Source organism: Emydura macquarii, unplaced genomic scaffold (assembly GCF_026122565.2).
Source record: "Emydura macquarii macquarii isolate MOO-44397 ecotype Brisbane River unplaced genomic scaffold, CSIRO-AGI_Emac_v2 contig_1170, whole genome shotgun sequence".
NCBI lineage: Eukaryota > Metazoa > Chordata > Testudines > Chelidae > Emydura > Emydura macquarii.
In genome coordinates this window covers 2,108,843-2,135,923 of record NW_027131307.1, presented here as the reverse complement: position 1 = coordinate 2,135,923, position 27,081 = coordinate 2,108,843, and the positions used below count along the sequence as shown (strand labels likewise).

The following is a 27,081-nucleotide window of genomic DNA, read 5'->3' as shown; positions in this document are numbered from 1 at the left end:
GTTTGGAAGGAAGGTCCATTTCACAGCCAGTCTTCAACGTAGAATCTCTAATCAGCAGGCATAGCTGCAGAGATATAATTTTAACATCTGTGATTCAGTTGCAAAATTCAAAGATTCCCTGCCACAAGAGATTGGACAAGAGTTTGTGTCCATTGTGAAGGAGGGAAAGGCTGTAGCTATGGCCTCTCTCCAGTAGGATTTGGATGTGGATGATTCAGCAGCCAGGTCAATGGCCTCAGCTGTGTCGGTGCTTCTGGTTGTAGTCCTTGGGCCTGTCCCAGCAATCAGTGCAGGACCTCCCCTTCAAGGACAATACTCTATTTTCAGAGCAAATGTTCAGGAGGTGGAAACCCTTCTGTGGGTAAGAGCTTTGAAGGAAATCCCTCAAGATATGAAGGGAAAGGGGTTCTACTCCCAATACTTCCTTATTCCTCAGACCCATCCTGGACCTGCGTTGTCTTAACAAATATCTTAAGAAGTTGACGTTCTACATGGTCTCCATCATCCCCTCTCTGGATCCAGGTGACTGGGATGCCACCCTCGACTTAAAAGACACTTATTTCCATGTTTCAATTTTCCACGGACACAGGAGATTCCCTCCAATTCATTGTGGGCCAACACCATTATCAATTTACAGTGCTACCATTTGGCCTTTCATCTGCCCCAAGGGTCTTCACAAAGTACATGGCGGTGGGGGTGGCTTACCTGAGGCATCGAAGAGTACAAATCTATCCTTATCTCGACAACTGGCTCATCAGGGGCAAGTCACAAACCTAAGTCCAGTGCAGCCTCAATCTGATATGGACTACCTGCCAGGAACTGGGCCTGCTCATAAACAAGCAGAAATCAATCCTGTTCCCTGTCCAATGGATAGAATGTATAGGAGCCATTCTCAACTCCACCCAGGCCAAAGCCTTTCTTCCGGAGCCCCGGTTCCAAGTCATGATGGACCTCATTACATTTGTACAAGCCCTCCCCCTCACAACCACCAGGACATGCTTCAAGCTTCTTGGCCACATGTCAGCTGTACAACGCTTGTGTCAGTGGTTCAACGCTTGTGTCTGCACCTCAGGCCCCTGCAGTCATGGCTAGTGTTGGTCTATGCCCTGGCAGGCACAATTTGGACATCCCCCGCATGTCCTGTCATCCCTAACGTGGTCAACAAACTCTCATTCTGCATTGGAGGGGATGCCTTTCAAGGAGCGTTGGTCTTCAGCGCTTCGGATCTGGGGTGGGGATCCCACTTCAATGATCTCAGCATGCAGAGGCCCTGATCTCAGGAGGATCGCTCCCCTCATATAAATGTCAGGGATCTCAATGCAGTACATCTAGCTTGCCAGACATTCCTCCTTTACCTGTCAGGAAGCATGGTACCGATCCTCACAAAACCCACAATGTTTTATATCAATAAGCAAAGCGGAGCCCGTTCGTCAGCCTTGTACCAAGTAGCCCTCCACTTGTGGGACTTTTGCATACAGAACAACATTTATGTCATGGCCTCCCATCTCCCGGGTGCCAGGAGCGTGCTGGCGGATCTCCTCAGCAAATCCTTCTTGTCTCGCCATGAGTGGTCTCTCTACCCAGAGTCTGTCGCCATGGTCTTCCAAAGGTGGGAACTCCCGAAGCTGACCTGTTTGCGTCCAGGCAGAACAGGAAGTGCCAATGGTTCTATTAACTCTGTGGGCTCGCGAAGGGCTCTCTATCTGATGCTTTCCTGCTCCATTGGGAAAGGGCACTGCTATACGTCTTCCCACAAATACCATTGGTTTACAAGAGTCTCTTGAAGATCAAGCGGGACAAGGAAAATGTGATCCTGATATCCCCCGTGTGGCCACAACAGCAGTGGTTTGGGGCATGTTGGTGGAGCTTTCAGCAGCACCCTGTGGAACTTTCACTCTGGCTGGACCTCCTCTTCCAGAATCACGGCTGGTTATTACACCTGGAGTTAGCATCCATACATTTGATGGTGAGGCTACTGTGTGGCTGAGCGCAGAAAAGCAGGCTTGCTCAATGCATTTTCAGCAGGTTCTGATGGACAGCAGAAAACCTTCCACCAGAGCAACATATCTGGCCAATTGGAGGAGGTTTTTCTGTTGCACATTGGACCGGAATCTGTCCCCCCTCCAGGCCTCAATACAGGACATATTGGACTACCTATTACATATCAAACAGCAAGTCTTAGCCCGCTCATCACTGAAAGTCCACCTGGTGGCTATTTCGGCTTTCCATCCTCCAATCCAAGGTAGATCAATTTTTTCTCATAATATGACGATCAGGTTTCTGAAAGGCTTGGAGAGGCTTTGTCCTCAGGTCAGGGATCTGGTACCTCTTTGGTACCTGAACTTAGTACTGTCAAGGCTCATGGCCCCCCCCCCCCCTTTGAGCTGTTAGTTTCCCACTCTCTCCTATTCCTCTCCTTGAAGGTCTCCTTCCTGGTGGCAGTTACCTCAACATGAAGGGTTTCTGAGATCAGGGTGCTCACCTTGGAACAACCTTACACGGTGTTCTATAAGGACAAGGTCCAGCTGCATCCCCACTCAGCCTTCTTACTAAAGGTGGTGTCACCATTCCACAATAACCAGGACATATTCTTACCAGATGTTCTTGAAACTGCACAATTCCAATGAGGAATGTAGGTTGCACAACCTGGATGTTAGACGAGCCTTGGCCTTCTACATCAAAAGGACTAAGTCTTTCTGCAGGTTGAAGCAGCTCTTCGTTGCAGTAGCAGATAGCATAAAAGGCTTGCCGATCTCCTCCCGAAGGATATCCTCGTGGATAACCTCTTGCAGTAAGTTCTGCTATGAGCAAACAAAGGTGCCTCCACCAGTGATTATAACAGCCCGTTACACCAGGGCACAAGCCTCATCAGCAGCTTTCCTGGTGCAGGTGCTGATCCAAGACATCTGCAGAGCCACTACCTGGTCTTCTGTCCATACCTTCGCGACTCATGACGCCATCACCGAGCAGGCCCGGTATGATGCCAGCTTTGGCAGAGCAGCGTTGCAAGTGGCAGATTCATGAACTCTGAGACCACCTCCAGGGATACTGCTTGTGAGTCACCTAACATGGAATCGATATAAGCAAACACTCGAAGAAGAAAAACAGTTACTAACCTTTCATAACTGTTGTTCTTCGAGATATGTTGCTCTTGTCCACTCCATGACCTGCTCTCTGTCCCTGCTGTTGGAGTTGATGGCAACAAGGAACCGAGACGGTGCAGGGAAGTGGTGCCTCATATGCCGCTGCATGGGCGTGGGGCTCCAGAGGGCGCCAGAGCCAAGCCTATGGTTACCACTAAGGCAAAATAATCTCCAGGTCTACTCCAATCATTCACTGCCACTCAGTGTTCAAGAACTGAGAACAACTGCAGTTACCCCCCAGTCTAGGAGAACAGTGAGAGCTTGCTGGTTCTGTGACCTGTCCATGCCTAGGGTAGCTCTCTGAAAATGCCAAGGTCAGGGGAAGCTGCAAAAAGAAGAGCAGATCCTTCCAAAATTGGTGTCTAACACTGCAGTTAGATTCACCAGTCAGTCACAAACAGTGCTCCTGATTCCCCACACTGCTTATCAAGAAGCTAAAACAAGAAGTTACACAGCCCCCTCTATTGTATTTCAATCTCTGGCTCCCAATCAGCAACTAGGTCCTGTAAAGAGAGAAGTTATTTAAAACTCTGTTCCCTTTACCAAAAATGTTCTCCTGATCATCAAAGGGTCAGCCACTTACTAGACCAATATAATTTGGATTTTACCCAAAATACCATGCTGCCAGCCAATCCAATTTAAAGGTTTATTAGAGAAGAAAAGAAACAAACGAGAGATGTTAAATGGTCAAAGCAATCAGATACCTATAAATGACTTCAAAGTCCATATGTATCAGATTCTCAGCAGAATTGTGGAGTTTGCAGGCTTGCACAGTCCCTCTGGTGTACGTCCAGTACCTGGATGGGTGTCAGTCCTTTATTTCACAGCTTCAGATGCAGACTAGTTGATCCAGAGGTAGGAAGCAAGAATGAAGACCAGATGGAGATGGTGCAGCTGCCTTTTATAGTTTCTGCCATGAGGCTTGTACTTCCTTTATCCCAAACACAGCCACACAGCACATGGCATGGAAAAGCCTCACAATCCCTTGTCCATAGGCATATTCCTACATGTCCTGGTGACTCATAAGGTGTAGCCCTGGTTCTCTCCCTGGATTTATTGTATTGTTGATGGCTCTCGATGAGTCATCAGTGCTGACGCTATTCTGCCTGAGGGTGTAACCCAGTAGCACAGCACAAATTTTTGGATACAGATATATCACACATATCCATAACTTACAGTACAAAAATGATACATACACATAAACAATATTATCATACTTAGCAAATTATAACCTTTCCAATGGTACCTGACATGGCATATATCATATAAGTTATTGTCATTTTGCAATATTGATATTAATAATATTATAAATGGTGACCCTAATCCAGACAGCTTTTCAACTTTCCCTGTTTTTGTTTCTCCATTTCCTGGAGCAGAAGATCCATTTAGTGAGTACTGGTGAAGGCCCAGTTGTCTATGTGGATCCTCCTCAGATAGATTTTGGCAATATCCAGGTTCTAAAGGATGCTTCCCAGACGCTCCGCCTCTCCAATCAGACTGTTATCCCTGCACCATTTTGGGCACAGATGGTAAGTGCATTGTGGGACTATTTTATAATGAACATAGAGCTTGGAAAGTATGGTCTCTAACAGTCTGTGACTTGACTTCATATGCAGCATTCTCCTAAAATAATCTCAGAGAGAATGAAATGGGCAGGATATAATTACCCAAAGTGGCTGGCTGAGTCTGCTCTGAGATACACCAGAGTCACTCCATCAGTGTCAATGGGATCACAGAGATGAAACTAAAAACAGAATTTGGTGCATGATCTTCTTTATTACCTTTTTCTTGATATAGTGCAGGGAGTTTAGCTGTGCTAATCATGTTTATGATAAGAACCTGTATGAGAGAGGACATCTTATTTCTTAGTTCCTGAAAGGTAAGTGCTTCCACATAGACCCCTCAATTGGGCCACAGACATCGACCTCCAGCTTGTGCTTTGAAATTTGCTTGCAAAACTTTTAGCTGTATGGAAACCAGCCTGTGAGGGATCGGCCACAAATAGCTAATAGGGAGGTGAGCTGGACGATTACTGGAGTTACTCCCAGTGGGGGTTTGGCAGCTCAGTTGCTGCCTAGAAGCAGCTTTGTTTGTAAACACTGGGGAGTTAAGCTACCTAAACATTGGAAAGCGGACCGTACACTACAGCGTCTTTGTATTTTGTGGCATCGCAGAATATTTCTGTGTCTTTGGAGAATGTTATAGAGAAAAGACAATTCAATTCAGTGAAACTTTTTCAGCCTGACAGGCTACCCAACTGTTCCAAAGTCTGAAGTCAGATCCCTCTGGAGGCTGTCGGGGTGGATATACGCCAGCCAGAGGGGGGTCATGTTCTGTGTTTGGGGTTTGCATCCCAGTCCGTTGGTCATTGTTCTTGCCTCATCTGGTGGCAGGTTGCTCTGCAGTGTGATACCATCTCTACCGTGTCTCTCCTGCCTCCCTGCGCCAGGCACAGTCTTTCCTCATTACTTTTGTGTTGAGTCATTTATGATTCTTGATCATCTGAGGAAATATTTTTCTTGCACTTACTCATATTTCAGGCTCCACAGTACCCAGGGGTGTCTACAGGTACATCTCCACTGCAACCGTGGGTGCGATTTGCAGCTTGTGTAGCTGTACCAGCACTAGCTGTACTCTAGCTAGCATGCTAAAAACAGTAGGGAGGACACAGCAGTGTGAGCTTCACTGTGGGCTGCCCTAGGTACACACTAACTTGTGTAGCACATGTGAAAGCTCCCACCACCATGCCCTAACTTCTCCTTTTAGCGGGCTAGCTAGAGTGCAACTAGAGTGGGTACATCTACATGAGCTGTGAATCACACCTGCAGCTGCAATATAGATGCACCCCCTGAAGAAGCGCAGGGACCCAGCTTGGTCCCGAGTGAACAGGGGAAGAACTTCAGCTCAGCTGCCTCCTGAGGAGGTGCTGAAGGGGACGTTGGTAAGAGTGGCGACTTGGGCTGCAGAAGGCGAGGAGGTCGAGGAGTCTTGTCCCTGCTTGTGCCAGCCTGGGTTTGGCCTGAGGAGTTTCCTTGAGCATAGCCAGCGTAGCATGCACCCTGCCGTGGAAATCCCTTTCTGTGTCCCTTAGTGTTGGTGAGCAGAAGACTTGGTGATCCTTGGCTTTGATAACAGTGGCAAGAAGATTTTCTCTGGACAACTGGAACACGTCCCTAATGGCTGGTGGACAGCTTGCCATGTGGATGGTGCACTGTGTCTGTATTGCAGAAAACGGGAAGATGATGAAAGACCTCACTTTTACCCCATGGGCTAAAATCTACTCTCAGATGCATTTTACACATGCAGCTGAGAGCAGGATTTACCCCACACCATCAGCATAGCTGGGAGATGACCCATCATTTATTCACCTGTTCTGCTGTGATGAAATGGTTAGATGCAAGTGTGAGAGACAAATATTGAAATTTGGAGAAAAATAGGCAGGAAACCATTGTGGGTGCCTTTCCTTTTAGGATGACTGTCTGAACATCTGAAGAAACCCAGTGCTCCCTTCACTGGCTTAGAGGGTGCCCACAGCTGTCGTTGGTTTCACTGCTTATATATAGCTGCAGGACAGACTGTTGTGATACCCTTTTTGCCCTTTACTAGCTAATCATGAAATCCTGGATCTTTGAAGTCAGGCCTATTGATTGCAGCTCACACTTTTGGAGCACTGATGGGTCATCCACCTTGCTGGTCTCAGATGGGCAGCTCGGCCGATTGAAGATTAGACTTAGAAGCAAACAACAGCAGAAGAGAAAGGCAGGTGATCTTGTTCAAAATGGAAAAGGAAAAGGCCTTCATCCTACTTGCCTTAGTCTTAATTAGTGTATGCAAATTGCCATTCCTATCTGGTCAGCCAGCTTTCCAATAGCTTGTTTGTTTGCTTTATGGGAAAGGAAGTCATTATGAAAACACACTGATAAGCTCAGATAATTGGAGATCAACTTGGTGTACAATACATGACTACTCAAAACTATCCATAATGTGAAAATCTACAGTCCTGCTTGGACGCGCTGAATTTCATTGGATCTGTTGCTGGGTGAATTGCTTTGAGCAACACTGAGTTCCTGCTTGCTGCAGAGTGTACTGCCCCTTTCCATCAAGCTGAAGGGTGTGGTTGGAATATCACCCTGCTGGGTCAATATGAGCGGGCAAGGACTCGATGATTCATTAAGCCAAATGTTTTTCCCCACAAACATTACCACTAAGGTTGAAACTTACAGGGACTGATGTCCCAGTTGAATTGCTCAGCAGTCCAGTGTCAGTCTTGGTGCCTCCAAGATGATGTACTGGTTTCAGCTTTGAGGTTAGCCAGGAAGAGAGAGAGTTCAAGCTAAAATGGCCTGAAAAGTTGTGCATTCAGACCGGGTATTAAAGGTACACAATTTGTGTATACCATTGTCATGTACGTGTGCAAATTCGGGTTTTCAGGCACAAATTTAGAGGCAAGGTTCAGGTCCTTTTGAAAATTGTGCCCTCAATGTTGGTAGCAACATATCTAAGATAAGCAACTAGGTGAGTAATTATCATCAGGATTCCCCTTTTACAGAAGCCCATATTCTATCCTGTCAGCTGTAAGGACACTTAGATTTGATGGTGTGCACAGGATGCTGAGTCACTTCCATTAGCAGTAGTCAGATCCACAAATGAAAAAGGTTGGAAACCACTGCTGTAGTTTGTTCAGCCATCTGATTGCTCCATCACCAAATGTAGGCAGATGTTGCAGTCCACCCTCCAGTTTTCTGACTGTGCACTCCTCCACCACGTTTGACCATCTGCATCTCTATCCCATGGCCATACTGTGAAGAATGGGCTAAGACAAATTTCTGCATTGTCATCTGCTCTGGTTGTTCCAGTCAGCAGCCTGTTAAGCATAGCCCAGCATTTGCATCCCAGGTTGCAAACAAGTGGATGTAAATCAGGGCTTCTGAAGTTTATCAGAACACCTGCTTCTCTATCCCAGAGTTGCTGCCACTCGGCGAGGACATAGCTATTGACCCTGACGTGCTGTTGTTTGTTCATCCAGGATTGGCATTGGGCTGGCAGAACTAGACAGGAGTGCATGAACAGCCACTGCAAAAGGAGTTTGTGAAGGCAATCCTGGCAAGTCCGCAGACACTGCAGGTGTTTCCTTCTGGAGTCGGGCAAATCTTTTGAGAAATGTGAGCTGCTTATTTATACCTGTTGGAATCATTGTCATCCTTGCACACAGCAGATTGTTTTCATCCGTCACAGCTCTCCCTGCAGTTTTATGGCAATAACATCTCACTGAAATTTTGAAGGAGGTATATGAGCCAAGGCATACAAATCAGATGTTAATGTGTGGCTAAGACAACTACTAATGATACGGCTTGAAAATAGGTGAAAGTTTCTAACCAGCAGAGGAGTGAAGTTCTAGAAGAACTTCCCAAGGGGAGCAGTGGGGGCAAAAACCTAAATGGCTTCAAGACTGAATGTGGTAAGTTTATGGAGGGGATGGTATAATAGGGCTGCCTATCTGTGGCTGCTAATGCAAATATCGCCAACAGCCGGTGATGGGACACTAGATGAGGAGGGCTCTGAGTTACTATCCAGAATTCTTTCTCAGATGTCTGGCTAGTGGGTCTTGTCCATGTGCTCAGGGTCCAACTGTTCTCCATATTTGTGGTTGGGAAGCAATTTTCCACCGGGTCAGATTGGCAGAGATTATGGGGAGGTTTGTCTTCCTCTGCAGCATGGGGCACTAATCATGTGCAGATTTAAACTAGTGTAAATGGTGGATTCTCTGTAACTTCAAGTCTTTTAAACCATGATTTGAGGACTTCAGTAACTCAGCCAGTGGTTAGTGGTCTATTATCAGAGTGGATGAATGAGGTTCTATGGCCTGTGTTGTGCAGGAGGTCAGACTAGGTGATCATCATGGTCCCTTCTGACCTTAAAGTCTGTGTGTCTATGGGTGGCTGTGTTCAGCTCCAAATGAATGAGATGCATATGCTGACTTCTGCTCGAACTGCTGCACAATATTCCACTGAAGCGAATACCAGCCCCAGGACTGAGTTGGTAGAACATTTGCCTCTACTGCTCAGAAGGTTCCAGCTAGTTTCTGGATCAAGGCGGTTGGGGAGGTGATCTTTTTTTTTTTTTTTTTTCAATGTAATAGATGGGACTGGTACGTTAGAATGTGATCCAATTTGACTCTGCAGTAAGTGCCAGCTGATCCTCACCTGTTGATGAGTTTAGGCATGCGGGGGGGGGGGGGGGGGGGTGTCGGCCCTCCCTCAGTGTCAATCTCGGAAGGAGGCCACACTTCCTGGCCGTAGCGCCCTGAGTGAACAACCTATATCAGAGGGGAGATTAGCTGCCCTTGGGATTCCCAGGCCAAATACAGCTGTTCCAAGTTTGCAGAACCCAGGCCTCAGGCAGGAGGGGGCCAGCAGCAGTCTGTCACCTGGGTCCTCAGGCAGGGCAAGGCAAGTGAAGCCGTGTATGATTCCTGGCCCGCAGGCAGCGTGGGGCAAGAGAGCAGTCTACAGCCCCTGGCCTGCAGGTGGGGAGGGTCAAGCGAACAGTCTATGGCTCACAGGCAAGGGAATGAGTACGAATCCAGGCCTCCTGGCCCAATGGGGTATTTGCCGCACCATGGGTGGCATGGCAGGAGGGGTAGAGGGACTCAGGCCTACCCAACTCCACCGCATCCCAGCCCAGGGCCCCAACAATGGCAGAGCATTACACCATTAGGTTGGCGGGGCTCTGGCCAAAACACACTGACCAGTGCGAGCACAGCCAGAACGTGGTTGGCTATCCCTGGGCTTCTTCCTACCCCGCCCCGAAGAGTACCTAAGTCCCAGGGTCGTCCTTCACCTCCTTGGGGTACACAGCCAGTGGTAACCTGAGCAATTCCTCGGCATTGGGCACGAGATCCAAAAGCCAAAGAATAAAGAGCAGACTATATCTAAGAGAGAGTGAAGCAGGTGCAGGAGCAAAGTGGGCCCAGCAATTAGATCTGCACCCATCCTTATCTCGACAGTGAAGCGTTGCACTGGAGATGGGCATACGAGACTGCCGTCTGCGAAGCTGTCTCCTCTTGCTTTGCAACTCTACCTGAGACTGTGGAGAGCTACAAATTAAATGGATCTGACTGACTTTATTAATTTTGCCAGTGTAATGTATTTAATGTAATTTTACAGCGCTGGGGAATGTTTCACCCTGGATCTGCACTGGCTTCCCCTGTAGCAGACCGGGCACAGACCTGGGGAGGGTAGTCACAGTCGTGAAGGAGGCCCTTAGTCTATGTCAGACCCCTAGAGCACAGCCCTGAAAGAACTGGTTCCATGGGATCGTTTTCATTCTTCAGTTAAAATCTGGCTCTGCCCGGTTCCTCAGACACCCTTATCCCCAGTAACCTCAAACTGTTTGGGGAGATTATTTGGAAACCGTCTAAATGATACTGCACTTTGATGTGCTGCTTTGTTTTCTGATGCATTTCTCCATTTAGTTGGTGGCCAAACATTGGAGCTCCCGGCTGATGGATAGACACTCCGTAGCACTGATCTCACTTGAAGAGAACAGCATTTCAGTCCATTTCAAGCCATTGAGCAAATCCCTGATTTTCCTGGAAAAGCTGAGTTCTCCGATATTTCTGGGTTGCTTCAGGTGGTTATGAGTGAATCCTGTTGGATCTCCTAGACCATGTTTAATGGCCTTTCCCACTTCCTACATTGTTCGGAGCAGTGAAACACAAACGTACAATTAAAAGATGCTGGAGATAGTATCTTCTATCCCAGATGTGGAGATGGCTCCCTTGGGTAGGCTGTTGAGGACAGTTAATCTCTCCTGAAATGGGAGCCCAACAATGATGCTGGTGGAAGCAACCTGCCTGGGTCCTTCTGAATAAGTCCAGGAGTTCACGAATGGCCCACAGATCCTCTCTGGAGGATTTACTCTGCATTCCATCTTGAGCTTATCCTAGTGCTGGCCAAGAGGCAATTAAAATGTTTCTATTACAGGGCAACTCTGACAGAGTCCATGTCACTACCTGGCCTCCTATGAAAAACTTAGCTCACTCTCCACCACCCTCATTGCACAACCCTACAAGGGCCAGTCCATGAGAAGGGCTACTGAGGAGACAGAAGGTGGAAAGTACTTGGGAAACTCAGATCATAGGACTCGGGTTTGGTTTCCTTTCAGATAGTTAAGTAATTTGTTCCTTTGTCATAAACTTTTAAGGCCTGGATTTTCTAAAGCCTAAAAGAATTAAAGATCTTAGTCCAATGGAAATTCAGTGGAAATTGGATGCCCAAGTCCCTTAGATGCCTTTGAAAAACACAGCCTAACCCTTGAGAAAAGATCTTGCTGGCTGCATCTGGATTCTGATTAGTTGGTTTTTCAGAGTCATTCCTTTGGTTTACAGCTGTATTGTCCAAGTAAGTAACCCCTGTAGCAGCAGCATGGTACTTGAGTTCAGCTTCATCTTGACATGGACCTTTATGTAAACACAGGGAACTGTAGCCCCAGTAAAATACAAAGCAATCTCTCTTGGTGGAAAACCCATGACAAAGGATGGAGGTGGTAACACCGGCTGGTCTCCATTAGAGGAATACTCACAGGTGTTCAGCCAAGCTGGAGGTGTGAATGATACCTCCTTGCTCTAGCCAGAGTGAATCTGGGCCAGGAGGCTGTTGGTTCTGGACACTTTGTGATCAGTGTGGATACCAGTGAGACACGGTACGCCCGATTTGCAGATCAATAAGGTTTAATGTGCAAGGTTTTCTATAAATATACTAGTTAGATACAAAGCCTAAAATTAACTACAATATATTATACTCACTAAACCTGGAGAGCTAAGCAGTTACTCAGAAGGCTGGGAGGAAACAGCTCATATCTGGGAAGTGAAATGTAAGGACACGCAAGCTGTGGTACACGTTGTCCTGGAGGAGAAAAAGAGGGAAACTGAGGGCCAATCCCATGTAATTTGTCGGTGGTAGCTGTCTCAGTGTACAAATTGATTGGCTGCTGCTCAGGGAATTATTTCTGCTATGCAGGCAGATGTAGGTTGTGACGGTGCAGAGAGTGATGGTATGCAGGACTTTGATCTGTTAGCCCTCTGTTATGCAGAGGCTATGTGGGATAAGAACAAGTCAGATCAGAACATAGAATGTCCTTCCCCCTATGCTCCTCTCAGGCAGACAGTAAAACAGCTGGTTAAGGGAGATATGCCGCAGGCTACTGCACCCATGGCTCCTGTGATTGTAGAGACCAAGGAAGAGACTATTGGAGAGAGGGAGGAGGAAACCACAACTCACACTACCACCCAAGTGAATAAGATACTGAGACCTGAGCAAGCGCAGGCACTGAAAAAAACTTTAGGAAACATCACCCCTGCGAATGTAGTTGTCTGGTTTGCACAGTTTACTACGGTGTGTCAGTTAAATTATAGTGGTTATGCTTTGCTCTTAATGTAATTCCACTCTCTGCTAATCAGGAGTAATTCCTTCTTGTTCCAACACTGAACTCAGGTATCGGACCTCTTGCTGACACAATTGGGCTTTTTTCAAATTAATTTGGAAGCCTGCTTGCTCAATCAGGAAGATTACTTTATCGAGCAAAAGCAGTTGAGCTTCTTGGGTTACAGTCCAAATGAGAACATCATCCACATAAGAGATAACATTTATCGGTGCTGTGCACCTATCCCATAATTTAATAACATGGGCATGGCAAATCATGGTAGAACAATGTAGACCTTGTGGAACACGCGTGAAAGTGAGTTGACGGTCCCTATGGGTAAAAGCAAATTTATACCAGCAGTCAGGATGCAGAGGAATAGCAAAGAATGCATTTGATAAATCCAATACTGAAAACCGTCTAGCTCCCATACCTATTGCAGCCATCACTTCTGGTAACTTAGCCACCACAGGGGCTGCCTTGGGTGTACATGTATTCAAAGCCCTGTAATCTACAGTAAGTCGCCAGGTTTTCCCGGCCGCTTTACGGACTGGCCATGTGGGGGAGTTGTTTATGCTATTAGTTTCCACTGGCGCTCCTTGCTGCAAGAAAGCAATAATCGTGGGTAACAATCCTTCCTCAGCCTCCTTTGGGTATTTGTACTGCTTCTGGGGTGGTGGATCAGGTCCTACAATAAGAACACAGGCATCCACCCGGCCATAATCCAATTTATTCTTGGCCCATGCTTGTGTGTGTGCTTGTACTATGTTAGCAACATCCAGGTAATACTGCTCTGCTGTAACTGAAAGTGGCTCTGGTGCTTTAAGGGCTGCCACCCTGTGCGCAGCTGCAACAACTCTAGGAATTCCCAATCCAATCCACAACACCCAATTAGCTAAATCAACAACAGCCTGCATTTTAAGCATACAATTCATGCCCAAAATAGCTGCTTCTCCAACATGTGCCAAACCAAAAATCCCTGTCCATGTTTTCCTTACAATGGTGTAAGTAAGGGGACGAGAGAGGGGCATATCTATGCTGGAACCTTCAAACCCCTCTAACCTCTGCCGATGATTTCCCTTTAACTTGACCATTGCAGGAACTAAGCGGTTATCAATCAATGAAATAGTGGCACCAGTATCTACAAGCATATCATAGAATCATAGAATCATAGAATATTAGAGTTGGAAGGGACCTCAGGACCCCCTGCTCAAAGCAGGACTAACCTCAGCTATATCATCCCAACCAGGGCTTTGTCAAGCCTCACCTTAAAAACCTCTAAGGATGGAGATTCCACCACCTCCCTAGGTAACCCATTCCAATGCTTCACCACCCTCCTAGTAAAAAACTTTTTCCTAATGTCCAACTTAGACCTCCCGCCCTGCAACTTGAGACCGTTGCTCCTTGTTCGGTCATCTGCCACCACCGAGAACAGCCTATCCCCATCCTCCCTGGAACCCCCTTTCAGGTAGTTAAAGGCCGCTATCAAATCCCCCTCACTCTTCTCTTTTGCAGACTAAACAAGCCCAGTTCCCTCAGCCTCTCCTCATAAGTCCTGTGCTCCAGCCCCCTAATCATTTTCGTTGCCCTCCGCTGCACTCTCTCCAACTTGTCCACATCCTTTTTGTAGTGGGGGGCCCAAAACTGGACACAATATTCTAAATGCGGCCTCACCAATGCCGAATAGAGGGGAATAATCACTTCCTGTGACCTGCTGGAAATGCCCCTCCTAATGCAGCCCAATATGCCATTAGCCTTCTTGACAACCAGGGCACACTGCTGACTCATATCCAGCTTTTTATCCACCGTTACCCCCAGGTCCTTTTCTGCAGAGCTGCTGCCCAGCTCGTCGGTCCCCAGTCTATAGCTGTGCATGGGATTCTTCCTTCCTAAGTGGAGGACTCTGCACTTGTCCTTGTTGAACCTCATTAGATTTCTTTTGGCCCAATCCTCCAGTTTGTTTAGGTCACTCTGTATCCTATCCCTACCTTCCAGGGTATCTACCACTCCCCCCAGCTTAGTGTCGTCCGCAAACTTGCTGAGGGTGCAATCTACCCCATCCTCCAGATCATTAATAAAGATGTTGAACAAAACCGGCCCCAGGACCGACCCCTGGGGCACTCCGCTTGTGACCGGTTGCCAGCTAGACATGGAGCCATTGATCACTACTCGTTGAGCCCTATGCTCTAGCCAGTTCTCTATCCATTTTATAGTCCATTCATCCAACCCATACTTCTTTAACTTGCTGATAAGAATACTGTGTGAGACAGTATCAAAAGCTTTGCTAAAGTCAAGGTATATCACATCCACCGCCTTCCCTACATCCACAGAGCCAGTCACCTTATCATAGAAAGCAATCAGGTTGGTCAGGCATGACTTTCCCTTAGTGAATCCATGTTGACTGTTCCTGATCACCTTCCTCTCCTCCAAGTGCCTTAAAATGGATTCCTTAAGGACCTGCTCCATGATTTTTCCAGGGATTGAGGTGAGGCTGACCGGTCTGTAGTTCCCTGGATCCTCTTTCCTCCCTTTTTTGAAGATGGGCACTATATTTGCTTTTTTCCAGTCATCAGGGACCTCCCCCTGTTCCCACAAGCTTTCAAAGATAATAGCCAACGGCTCTGAAATCACCTCAGCCAACTCCCTCAGCACCCTCGGGTGCATTGCATCCGGCCCCATGGACTTGTGAATGTCCAATCCTTCTAAATAGTCTTGGACCCGTTCCTTCAGCACTGTGGGATGTTCGCCTCCTTCCCATTCTGAGGAAGCAGCAGTCTGAGAGCTGATCTTGTCTGTGAAGACAGAGGCAAAAAAGACATTGAGTACCTCAGCTTTCTCCACATCCTCCGTCACTAGGTCGCCTCCCTCATTCTCTAAGGGGCCCACACTTTCTCTAATCTTCCTCTTGTTGGCAACATGCCTGTAGAAACTCTTCTTGTTCCCCTTCACGTCCCTTGCTAGTTGCAACTCCAATTGTGCTTTGGCCTTCCTGATTTCATTCCTGCACGTTCGAGCAGTGTTTATATAATCCTCCCTAGTCATCTGACCAAGCTTCCACTTCTTGTAAGCTTCTTTTTTGCGTTTAAGTTCGCCAAGGACATCTTTGTTAAGCCAAGCTGGACGCCTACCATATTTGCTATTCTTTCTGCACATCGGGATGGTTTGCTCTTGTGCCCTCAATAAGGTCTCTTTAAAATACAGCCAGCTCTCTTGGGTTCCTTTCCCCCTCATATTAGCCTCCCAGGGAATCCTGTCTGAAAGCCCCCTATTCAAAATCCACCCAGATAGTAGGTTGTCCCCATTTATCAGATGTTAAAGGTGCCGTATAAATCGGGATTCAGGGACGCCCGGCCCCCCTATGCCTCCGAGGGATTCCCCTCAGGAGGTGGGGTCGGCGCATCAACACATTTCTCCGGAGTGTGAGACTCCCTTTCCTTCTGACAAATCAGCTCAGCCAGCTGATTATTTGATTTGCCATCAATTAGAGCTTTAGGGGCATATTGGAAAGCTCGATTCCACAGTATCCAGCACAGGGAATCGATCCTCCCATGGCCTCACCCTTGGCTGTGCCCTCTGTTAACTCCCTCAGGAACTAAATCACCTTCTTTGCTCTTTGATTCTGAAAGGTGATTTGAGCAGCCACTTTTCTTCCCGTCTGTGCAGCAGCTTTTCCTTTGTGCTTATCAGGGAAGGCTTGGCTCACCAGTAAATTAGCTTGCCGAACTCTCTGTAACAGTGCCTCCCACGTCATAGCTATTAAATTCAGAGTACCCAAAGCAACTTTTACTAGCAGACGTAGCCCTTCTATAAAACGAGTTGGAAAGTCTGTGTTCATAAGGTCTTGACCTTCCTCCTCATGCCACTTAGCTTGCCATAGGATCTTTTTACGTTGTAAGTAAGCATCAGGGTGTTCCCCTAGGGCTTGCCGTTCCAAATGAAAACGTACCTCAATGTGCTTGCCAGGATCTACTACATCAAAAACATCCCTCATAAGGGTACCTCTTTTTGCTCTCCTTTCTGTATATCCATGGGAAGTCCCAAGAAGGTGTCTAATGGGAGACATTCCCTTAAGAGCAAAGCATAATCCCTATAATTTAACTGAGGCACTGTAGTAAGCTGTGCAAACCAGACAACTACAGTCTCAGAGGTGATGTTTCCTAAAGTTTTTTTTCAGTGAGAACGGGAGTGGCAACCCCTCACAACACATTCCTGTAGAGGACATCATGCCCTCCTCCTGAAGCCAAATACAAATACAGCTTCATGGAGAACTGTGCCAGACAGGTTGCTACCCTGCTGACAAGCAGTGAGAGAAACCCCTGCACTGTGCACCTCAAAAATCTTCTCACTCACAGCTGATCAAGCCCAACAGGGATGCCAATTGTTGGTTCTGGACACTTTGTGATCAGTGTGGATACCAGTGAGACACGGTATGCCCAATTTGCAGATCAATAAGGTTTAATGTGCAAGGTTTTCTATAAATATACTGGTTAGATACAAAGCCTAAAATTAACTACAATATATCATACTCACTAAACCTGAAGAGCTAAGCAGTCACTCAGAAGGCTGTATACAGGAACGGCTTTCTTCAGGGGCCCTGCCAGGGAGTCAGTGGCCTCTGGTCCAACTTACAGAACCTCCCGCGGAGTCAGGTGTTGATGGAGCACCCCCCTTTGTCTAAGTGGTAATTACTTATACTCTTCCATAAACAACCTTCACCTAATTATCTCTCTCTCATTATCACATATGCTAATTACCTACATTGGGTTTCCACCCTTAACTACATTCCATTCTCACCATAATAATTGGAGTCGTCAAAACAACATCTGGTGATAGGAGGGGCGGAGTAAAAGTATGCCCCTTGGCAATAAAACAATGTACCCCAGACGTTCGAGGATAACTTGTTGTTCCCATCACCGTTATCTATGTGCAGCTGCAAGCATACAGTATCTATATTTTGTCTTATTATGTGCCATGCTATGCAGAAACTGAGACAGCTATACTGTTATTCAGTCTCTGCCAACTGAAAGATGTCATGCTACAGGGGTCAGAATAGCCAAGCAAGCAATTGAATGTTATGCTAAGCCTGAAGGACAGAGGTCAAGCAACTCAAATTGTACTGGGCCTCCAGCAGAGGCATTGAAAATTAGACTCACACTTATGAATAAGTTTTTGGGAATTAGAGCAGGGTGATTGATTTCGCTATTCCATTAAGATCTTTCTTACCCTGTTGCAGTGTCTGATTTTACTATCAGCCCACAACTAGAGTAAATGAGCACATTTTCCATTGGCCAGTTTAGTCTATAGGCTCTTTGGGACATGTGAGCTCATGGCTAATGTTCTCTATCCACTGAACAGGTACACATTTCTTCCATAGTGTCCTGCCAGCGTGTCTTCACCCAGCCCCCAGTGGATTCCCTCTAGGCAGTGAGAGAGGTTGGTTCAGATTCATGGTTCATTCAGTCTGTGGCCTCTGTGCCTACCCCACCAGCAAGGATGCTAATTAGTGTCAGTGGTGGAGGTGGGATTTTTATGTGGTTGTCTCCACTAGGAACTGGAACAGGACTGTCCAACGCATTTCATAGAGGTCACCTAGGCCATAAACCATCAGATGGTGACCACTTGTGGTCACTACTGGCATAGCTGAATTTGAAATATTGACTTGCAGGGGAAAGGTTCTATCCCCTGGGTCCTGTTGTATGAATTTAGATGGACTATATGGGCCCAAAGAGCCAGAAGTCCAACACGCAACAGTATGAAACAAGATTAGGGGTTTGGTAGACAGAGTCCTCAGCCTGCTTAGTACCATGGCAAGCACACCAGAAAATTCAAGCCAGAAATTAGAAATTTATTGATTGAAATACACAAAAGGAAAATAATCAAATAAGGCAAAAAGCATTGAAAGTGAAATTGAGAGGCTACGTAAAACAAACAATCAAAACCCATCAACGTCTCTTTTTAGAAAGGATGAATATTGGTTAGTGTTTCTCATGCTGTCAGACAATCCTCCATAGTGGGGAGATAAGAATGAGTTTTGTTCAATTTTGCGTCAGGAATTATAGTAACTTTCTTGCTTTTGACAAAACAGATGCAGAAGAGAGAGAAAAGCAAAGTAAAGATGGGGAAATATGGCTTTTGTTGATGTTCTCAGGATACAGGGCAGCTGGTCAGTCATGGAGAGATGCTTTGGGCTGACAGATTGGCCATAGCAGCTGTTGCTCTGGACCCCAGCTCACCTGCCTGGTTAGGGACATCATTTGGCTGTTCTGGTCAGGTCCCTTTCCTTCACTGGTCCTTCACAGGCTGACCAGAGCTGGATGGGCTGTCTCATCTCATCATGCTATTGCTATGCGGTGAAGTTGATTTCGGGATCAGGTGAGAAGCCAAGGGTGGAGGTAGGACAGGAAGGAGATAGTGGGGGACATAAAAGGACACATGAAAGGGGAAGACAGAGCAGAATCTCACATGCATCAGTCTGAAGTCCTCACTGGTGTAGTGATGGCATCTCCACCAGAGTGTCAGGGTCTGATGTCTAGGGAAAAAATCCTTCCGCTGCAACCATGGTGAAAGTTTCACTCCCATTTCCCTTTTTAAGGCCCTCAAAAAGTGCAGACTAGCCCATCCTCTCATTATTTTGTCTACCAATTAGGCCCCTTTTCAGAAGCACTAATTTTGGTCCATTGATTTCTGGTCTCACACTTTTCTTTCTCTTTTTTTTTTTAAACCAGGCATTATCTTAACCCAGTTCTTGAGTGGCAGCAGTAAACCCTCTCTGTTTAAATTAATTCTGTCTTTCTGTCTCCTTCTTAAATCTTTCTTAGACAGTTTTTATATAACAGGTCTTTTACCTACTTTCCACCAGTTAGGCTCAAAATTCGCATAGGCTTGCTAGACCTCAATTATACAACAGTCCTCATATGGTTTCAGCCTTCATTATTAGATGTGATGAATTGGAGCATTAAAACACAGAGCTCCTTAAGAAATAACTTCAGCTAGAGATGCTGCTTTTTCTCTGTTCTTCATTCCTTTCTCTTCCTTTTAATCATACCCTGTAGTGCCTCGCAAGTACATTGAGGCCGACGGCTCTATTCTGATCTTAGCTTTTGGATCTTGTTGCAGGTTCGCAGTCACTCATTGTGGAGGATTGAGCCCAGTGAAGGTGTAGTTCCCCCAGAGGCTGAGATATCGCTGACTCTGATAGCTAACTTGGATGACACGGTGAAATTCCAAGACAAGGTGAACTTGCTCATACAAAACAGCAATACCTATGTGATCCCAGTCCAGGCCGTTGGCATTGGTACCACAATTGTCACAGACAAACCCTTTGCTCCAGCACTCAACTTAGGACCTCACTTCAGGTAGGTCCTCTCTAATTCTTATATTTTCCATATACCCCTTCATCTTCACTGACCAAACAAAGAGCCCCAACAAAGCGGATTTGTATTATGGTCTCAGGACTGTAGATACAAGGGCATGGCTCCCATTGACTTGACCAGAAGCCACATATGTGCATTTGAAGACACATGTAGCCCTTTCAAAGTCACTTAACGTGTCACTTTAGAATGCTAACAAGATGGGACTTGCTTGCCAAAATATCACTTAGTGGAAATTGCAGAAGGTCCAGGAGGCCAAAAGACATTTTGCTCCTTTTGTCACCTGATGGGTGGATCACCCCACACTGCCCTGCAGCAGAAATGAACCTTGATGTCGTTCATTAGCAGCCCCTCTTCTAAATTAATAATATTGCTTTCCTTCTATGTGCAGCAAGCTCCACATTTCAGTGCCTTGGGGGAGCCGCAGAATTTGTCTTTATCCTTTAACCTTCTGTAGTTCACTTTTCTGTCACTTTTGTCTGTTAGTCTCAGGGCTGGGACATAAGCAGCCGGGCCTAGTGGTTAGCTTGGGAGCAGGTCCCCATTGCCAGCTGGAGTTCAGAACCAGAAGGTCAGGAATTACAATTTAGATACCAGGAACCAGGTGCTCTGGATCAGGAGACAGGATGGATGGTCCAATGAAGGATGGAACCCAGTTGTACAGATGATTTCCTGTTCCTCCTTCTGGCTTAAGTAGGAAGTAGGCCAAGCAGGAGCTCTAGTCTTCCACCAGTTGGGGCTCAGGGGTGGGGTTTTCTATGTGAGCTGGGTTTGAAGGAGTCCCAGTTCTAGCATATGCCAGTAAGCCATCAGTGGAGGGTTGGAAAATGAAGATCCCCAGGAACCCTGCAGATCCAGGTTAGAGAGCTGCGTGTTATTCCAGTAAGCCACTGTTCTCACCTTTCTTCATTTCTCCCCTCCTCTTGTCTCCTCATCTTTTTCCACCAATATCTCTTGGACCTAGGGCAGCAGCTGGAGTCTTGGAAGAAAAGCTTTATCTCTTGGTTGGAAAAGGGAGAATGACTGCAAGGTCCTGTTCTGAAAGTAGTGGGGGAAAGAAAAAGTTCCTGATCTTGGATGCTGAATGGAAAGGAGATGAGTCTCAAATGGAAGAATTTAGCTCTCACTCTTTGAGATACAATAGTTTTCAGTCATCTACACTAGCTTCAATTCCATTTGAGTGTACATGTCGGGGGCATTTGATGGTCCTTGGTTAATGATAAGCTCCATAAAGGCTTGTGTTTGTCCACTTCTGTTTCTATGGCTGTCCCTGGTAGTTGATCAGACATATCATGATCGCTAGGTTGGTTGAACAGTGATAAGATGTTGCCATCTTCTTCTGACAATCTTTCTCCTCCTATCCTGCAGCATCTTCCTGGGATTAAGCCACCAGTACAACTAGCTGCAAAACTGCAACTGAATAAAGTGAAATGGGGCATAGATAGTAAAATAAACCAGAAATTCTGCATCTGCACAGAGCTTGATTTAAAGTCCAGATCTGTCATTTCACACTGCACGAGAGGACATATTTCACACAGCCATTGTATACTTCAAATGCATTTTTAACATTTTCTTTCACAGACTAATTTGAAATATGGTGTAAATTCTATGTTTGTATTTAACTAGGTGTCAAACTCACATTTCATTGGCTGCATATTCTTTACCTCCAGAACAAGATAGTAATTATGCCAGGAATAATTCCTCTGCCGGCCATGGTCGTATTTGTATTCAGTGAAATAATTACTATCCTGCTGTCCTGCACTTGATGTTTCTGTGCATAATGGAATCAATGTCTGATTGAATATTCATTTCATGCTTAGCTCTGGTTATTTAGCCACTGACGTCACTCCAGTATAACAGCAGACAGGGCCTGGCCCTGCTTCCCTGTAGTTAATGGGAAAACTACCGACTGTCTAGGTTCCTGTACCACACTTACCACCATCTCAAAACAATCCCTTCAATGGGAACAGGATCAGACCCTTACAGTCCAATCTGCTATGTGGTGAGAACCTCCTTGGTGGGGTGGAAGCTAAAGGCACTCAGCTCCTCTCTGGAGCAGGCCATTAATCTATATAGCAGTTGAAGAAAAGGGGGACAGTTTACCCAGATGGTCAGATACTGATATACATTGTGTTTTCTCACTGCAACTCAAGAGGGTCTCTTTAGCTGCAAAAGAGCTTTAATTTCTCCAGGAAATGGAGTTTCAGCAGGCAGCCCAACTGTGCCCTTTCTTTCCTTTAGTCTGGAACTCCCGGGGTCATGCATGAATCTAGGTATCTCAACCTGTTCCCATAGGAAGGCACAGGGGTTTGTCCAGCCCCAAAGTCATGATAGTGCAGAGATCTTAATGAGAGGACTGACAGACAGGGGTCATGTTGGCAAAGGGTCAGTATCTCCCCTCCAGTCCTCTGAGGTTTATTTTGTTAAATTTAGCTGGGTATTTATGCAGCTACACTGCAGCTGGAAGGTGTCTACAATCGGATTGAGCTAGCATGCTAATAGCAGCGTGGCCACGTACCCAGAGGGTTAGGCCAGATTGTCCTCAGGTGCCTTGCCCGAGCCACCACTTGTTCCACAACGGCCATGCTGCTATTTTTAACATGCTGGCTTGAGCACACAGTTACACCTCCCAGCTGCAGTGTAGATAGACCCTTCTAGAGAGAGAGTGTGAAATCAGAGTAGGAGGCACCTTGGCGTCCATGGGCCCTCCATGGGCCCAGTGGTCCTGAGGGGAACTTGTAACGGACAAGGCTGGGTACTTGCTCTCCCCTCCCACTGCGGCCAATACAAACCAGTTCATTTGCTGATGCAGTAAGGCTCTGGCTATTAGCTTTGCACAGTTATGTAGAGGATATTAAAGAGAGAAAGGTACGGTGGAGCATGGTATCTACCCAACAACTGATTACTGCAAGTGCTGAGATTTGGTCCTTTCTTTTTCAATCTTTATTGCAGCTCGTTAGATGGCCAGCTCCTGGAGGCTCTCCATCAAGCGAGGGCCACTTGGCACAGGATGGCTCTTTAGAAAACATATTGTGTTTGCCATCCTGGTAGAGACACCTGCCATCAGTAACTTTTTCCATTTGCCTCCATTCTGCTGCTCTTCTAGTCTGGATCCCTGCTGCTACCGCTTCAAGATAACAAATCGTGGACGACGAACGCATCAGCTCTACTGGATGACAGAAGGTTTCCCTCCATTTCGCCAGCGTAACCATCTCCCTGATATTGGTAATGCCAAGGGCAAGAACTTCACCCAGAGACCAGAGACCCCCTCTCCAGTGTTTAAGCTTCATCCATTAAGGATGGAGTTGAACCCAGGCAAGACCATGGACATGATGCTGGAAGGTTTCTCCAACACCCCTAAGGTAAAGGACTGTGAGAGCTGCATCTTTTCAATTAGATCATTGCCACTGGTATTTCTTAGGCTGGTCCTTTGACATTTATCTTAGAAAATGATCAATATCTTTCAAGAATTGCTGTAATGCCACAAGTTACCATGGTAGCACTAGTTGCTTTTCTTGCTTGGGCATTATTAGTTGCTAAGGCTTTTCTTGTTGCTATAGCTACCATAAACCCAACTTTAAAATGCCAAAATATCAGCTGACTTCAGGCAAGCACGGGGTTACAGGGAGTCATGTGCTGAGGCACAAGGGAAGACTGAAGAAGCAATACAGCAGCTGCGAAAAAGATTAGGATCACAGGCAGAAAGTAATTAGAAAAATACAAGGTAATATATCAAGGGAGGGGAATAATCCAAAACAGACTATTTAATAGGAGATAGGAACCTTGAACCCGGTCATTTTTTATGTCTTTATAAATATAAGTAAAGTGTCCATTTACCACTCTGGGTCCTGTAGGGAGCCATTAGACCTAGTTCATTGTTTGTAAAGAGCACAGAGTGATCTCCATTTCAAGAGGCTATTCCCACAGATCATTATATTTGACAGCTCATTTTTCATCAATATTACTCTTCCGGCATGTCCTAGCCCTTCTGTCCCATGGGCATCAATAGGCCCATACCAGATTCACGGTCCATTTGGGTAAATTTCACAGTCAAAGGATTTTTAAAATCTGAAATTTCATGGTGTTGTAACCATGGATGTCCCAGCCCAAAGGGGGGTTTTGGGGGGTCACAAGGCTATTGTAGGGGGTCACCGTGTTGGCACCCTTAGTTCTGCGCTGCTGCTGGTGGAAGCGCTGCCTTCAGAACTTGGTTCCCAGCCAGCAACCGGGAGAGGTTCCCTGAGGTGGGTCTGACACGTGACATAGCAGCTGGAGCCTGGCACACAGTAGGAGCCCTGGCCAGGATGCCTGCCAGTCCTGCCCCTCCCCAGCTCTGGGCCCAGCGCTCAGGATTATAGGGGTCTTGGGCTGGCTGTGTGGGGAGGACGGGGGGGGGGGCTCCCCCATACCATGCCACCCTCACTTCTGCCCTGCTGCTGGCGGTGGCGCTGCCTTCAGAGCTGGTGGCCCGCCCAGCAGCTGCTGCTGTCTGGCTGTCCAGCGCTGAAAGCAATGGAGAAATAAGGGTGGAAATACTGTGACCTCCCTACAATAATCAGACTCCATGCTCTGTGATGCATTTTTCATGGCTGTGAATTTGGTAGGACCCCAGACACCTAATATTGCAGTATGCTGTGAAAGTCACCATCCCAGGCTAATGGGGGAAATCAGGAAGGCTGAAAGAGACTCAGGTGTGATAGTGGACAGTGAAGTTCAGGGTTGTGTCTGCAGAGATACCATGTTACAGCACCAGGACCTAATCGTCCCTTCCCCTGGCTCCACGCTTCCCTCTCTTTCCTGCAGTGAAGGGGAACCTGTACCTTCGGTGTGAGGCTTGGTGAGGACTCAGAAGTGGGAGTGCAACTTGCTCCTCTCCTCCCCTTAGCCCAGTGGAAGTCTTTCTTCGGGGTTCTGGTTCGACAAGCAGAGAGGGAGAAGAGAGTGGGTGCCAGTCAAGCTGTTCTGGAGAACTGCAGGCCATAGCTGGGCACAGTAATGCAGCGGAATGTGTCGTCCCTGATGTCAGATCTTCAGAATCTCCTGGGGCAGTGGGAGGTGTTCTTGAGTACTCACCAGCTAGCAGACCCGCTTGGAGGAAGTCTTCTATTCCATGTCAGGAATGGATAGCATAGCAGAGACAAAGGGACGTCAAAGTGATTGTCCTTCCCTCTGGCAGATCCCCAATGGTCTACGAGCTTAGTGGGGTGGAAATCTTGTGCTATTCCACAGAGGGAAGACCCTGTCTGTCCCCACACCTCTGCATGGCTTATTGCAGGTAGCAGAGATTCTGGTCCCTCTGTGGCTCCGTTGGCACTCCTTTGGGTATCCTGTTCAGCTCGGGGCACCTCACTACCTGACAGCTATTGACAAATTGGATTGGGCCTAAAGAAGAGAATCAAGCGATGACGGGGCTGGCAGGACAGACTTACTGTCAGGATCATGATGAGGGCAGTCAGGACCAAGGTTCAGAGTGGGGTGAAACCTGGGTCTGTGAGTAGCAGAGGAGTTCATGGTCAAGTTCCAGGCCTGGGTTGATGTCAAGGATCAGAGTCCAAGTCAGGTTTCAGAATCCAGGAGGTGAGGTCCAAATCAAGCCAGGTCAAAGACAGGAATGGTCATGGCAGCTACAGGAGATCAACACTGTTGCCTGGACACTTTCGGGACCATCCCTTGGGTTTACGTAGGGTGGGGAGCCAATCAGGAGCCATGAGACAGCTGACTTGAGACAGGACTTCCTGTGGTCTGTGTCCACAGTGGGTAGTGGAGTGTGAGCTGGTTACAGCTGCTGCTGGGTGGCAGCATTTACGTGTTCTCTGCCTGGCAGATGTGGGTTCAAGACCCACTGGCCTTTAACTTATGAGGAAAGCTGAAAAGGGCTCTGGGTACATCACTTGGATATGTGACAGCTAAACGGGAACTTAGCACTAAGTACTTGGAGGGCGTAAACTCCAAAGAAGTAGGAAAAGTGGTGTTATAGTACCATGGGGGATAGGTAGGCGTAATGAGCTGAAATTGAGGAAGGGAAAGTGTAACGTGACTCAGAAAAACCTCCTGACATGAGAGCTGTGACATTGGTCAGTTGGCTTCCAAGGGATGTGATGCAAGCCCCATTGCTGGTGACTTTTGAAACTAGATCGTACAAGCACACACACACAGGAGGGAAGAATTTTGCATTGACAGGGAGAAGAGCTGACTGGCTTACTGGTCTTTCTACTTTGAGTGATTGCTCATATCCATTCCAATATAGGTGAGTACGCGCCCCGTGCACTGGTTCCCGGAACTTTTTTCCTCTTAGCAAGCCCCGTAGGGTCGGCTTAGGCACCCCCTGGAGTGCCACGCTCATGCCGTGGTACATAGGCGCTGCTGACCCTGCGGGCCCTCAGTTCTTTCTTTCCGCCTATGACGGATACTGGAATGTCTGCCTCTTGCTCTTCGCAAGTAGCATCCCCTTTGTATACCGTTGTAGTTAGTTAAGTGACTGTTTATTAGAGTTAAGTAGTATAGTTGTTGAACGTTTAGTATTAGATAGATAAGTAGATAGCCTCAGGGCTTAAGGTTGGGCCATGCCTGGCTCAACCAGCTTTAAACCCTGTGCCGCTTGCAGCAAGGTTTTTTCTGTGAGTGACCCTCACGATCGCTGCCTCGGAGAGCAGCATAGAAAGGACAGATGTAAAATCTGTAAGGTCTTCAAACCGCGCACCCAAAAGGAGAGGGCCGCACGTTTGAGGGTCATACTCATGGGGTCTGCGCTTCGGCCGGACTTGGAACCGACGCGTTTCCCTGCGGCACCGAGCATCTCCTCGGTGCGGAGTGCTCCACCGGCACCGATGACAACTCACCCGTTGCCGAAAAAGAAGAAGCAGGGCACAATGCACCAGGACTCCTCCGGCCTGGGGGGAGTCAGGAGATGCACCAGCCACGTGCCGTGGAGATTACTCTGGCACCTGCATCTCCCCGCAGGGAGCCTCCCCCTACTCCTGGGGGTAGGGGAGCACCCCTGCAAGGACCGTCGACACCGGAGGCGTTCGCTGCAGCACGTGCCCTCATGGGCATGCCCACGCCTCCGTCCCCCCCTCGGCCGAGGGCGCAGGGACCTGCGTCCCGGGGTAAACCTGCGCTGGGTGGCCCCAGTGGGTGGCAGAGACAGG

General features: G+C 47.3%; 1 protein-coding gene across 2 annotated transcripts in view; it reads left to right on the top strand.

The window, feature by feature from the left end:
• HYDIN (HYDIN axonemal central pair apparatus protein) overlaps positions 1-27,081 on the top strand; it is a 293,633-nt gene that overhangs the window by 116,073 nt on the left and 150,479 nt on the right. For both annotated transcript variants that reach the window (XM_067546885.1, XM_067546884.1), the window contains exons 17-19: positions 4,520-4,672; positions 19,680-19,918; positions 23,040-23,295. In XM_067546885.1, coding sequence (XP_067402986.1) covers positions 4,520-4,672; positions 19,680-19,918; positions 23,040-23,295 — 648 coding nt within the window. The remainder of the gene's footprint in view (positions 1-4,519; positions 4,673-19,679; positions 19,919-23,039; positions 23,296-27,081) is intronic.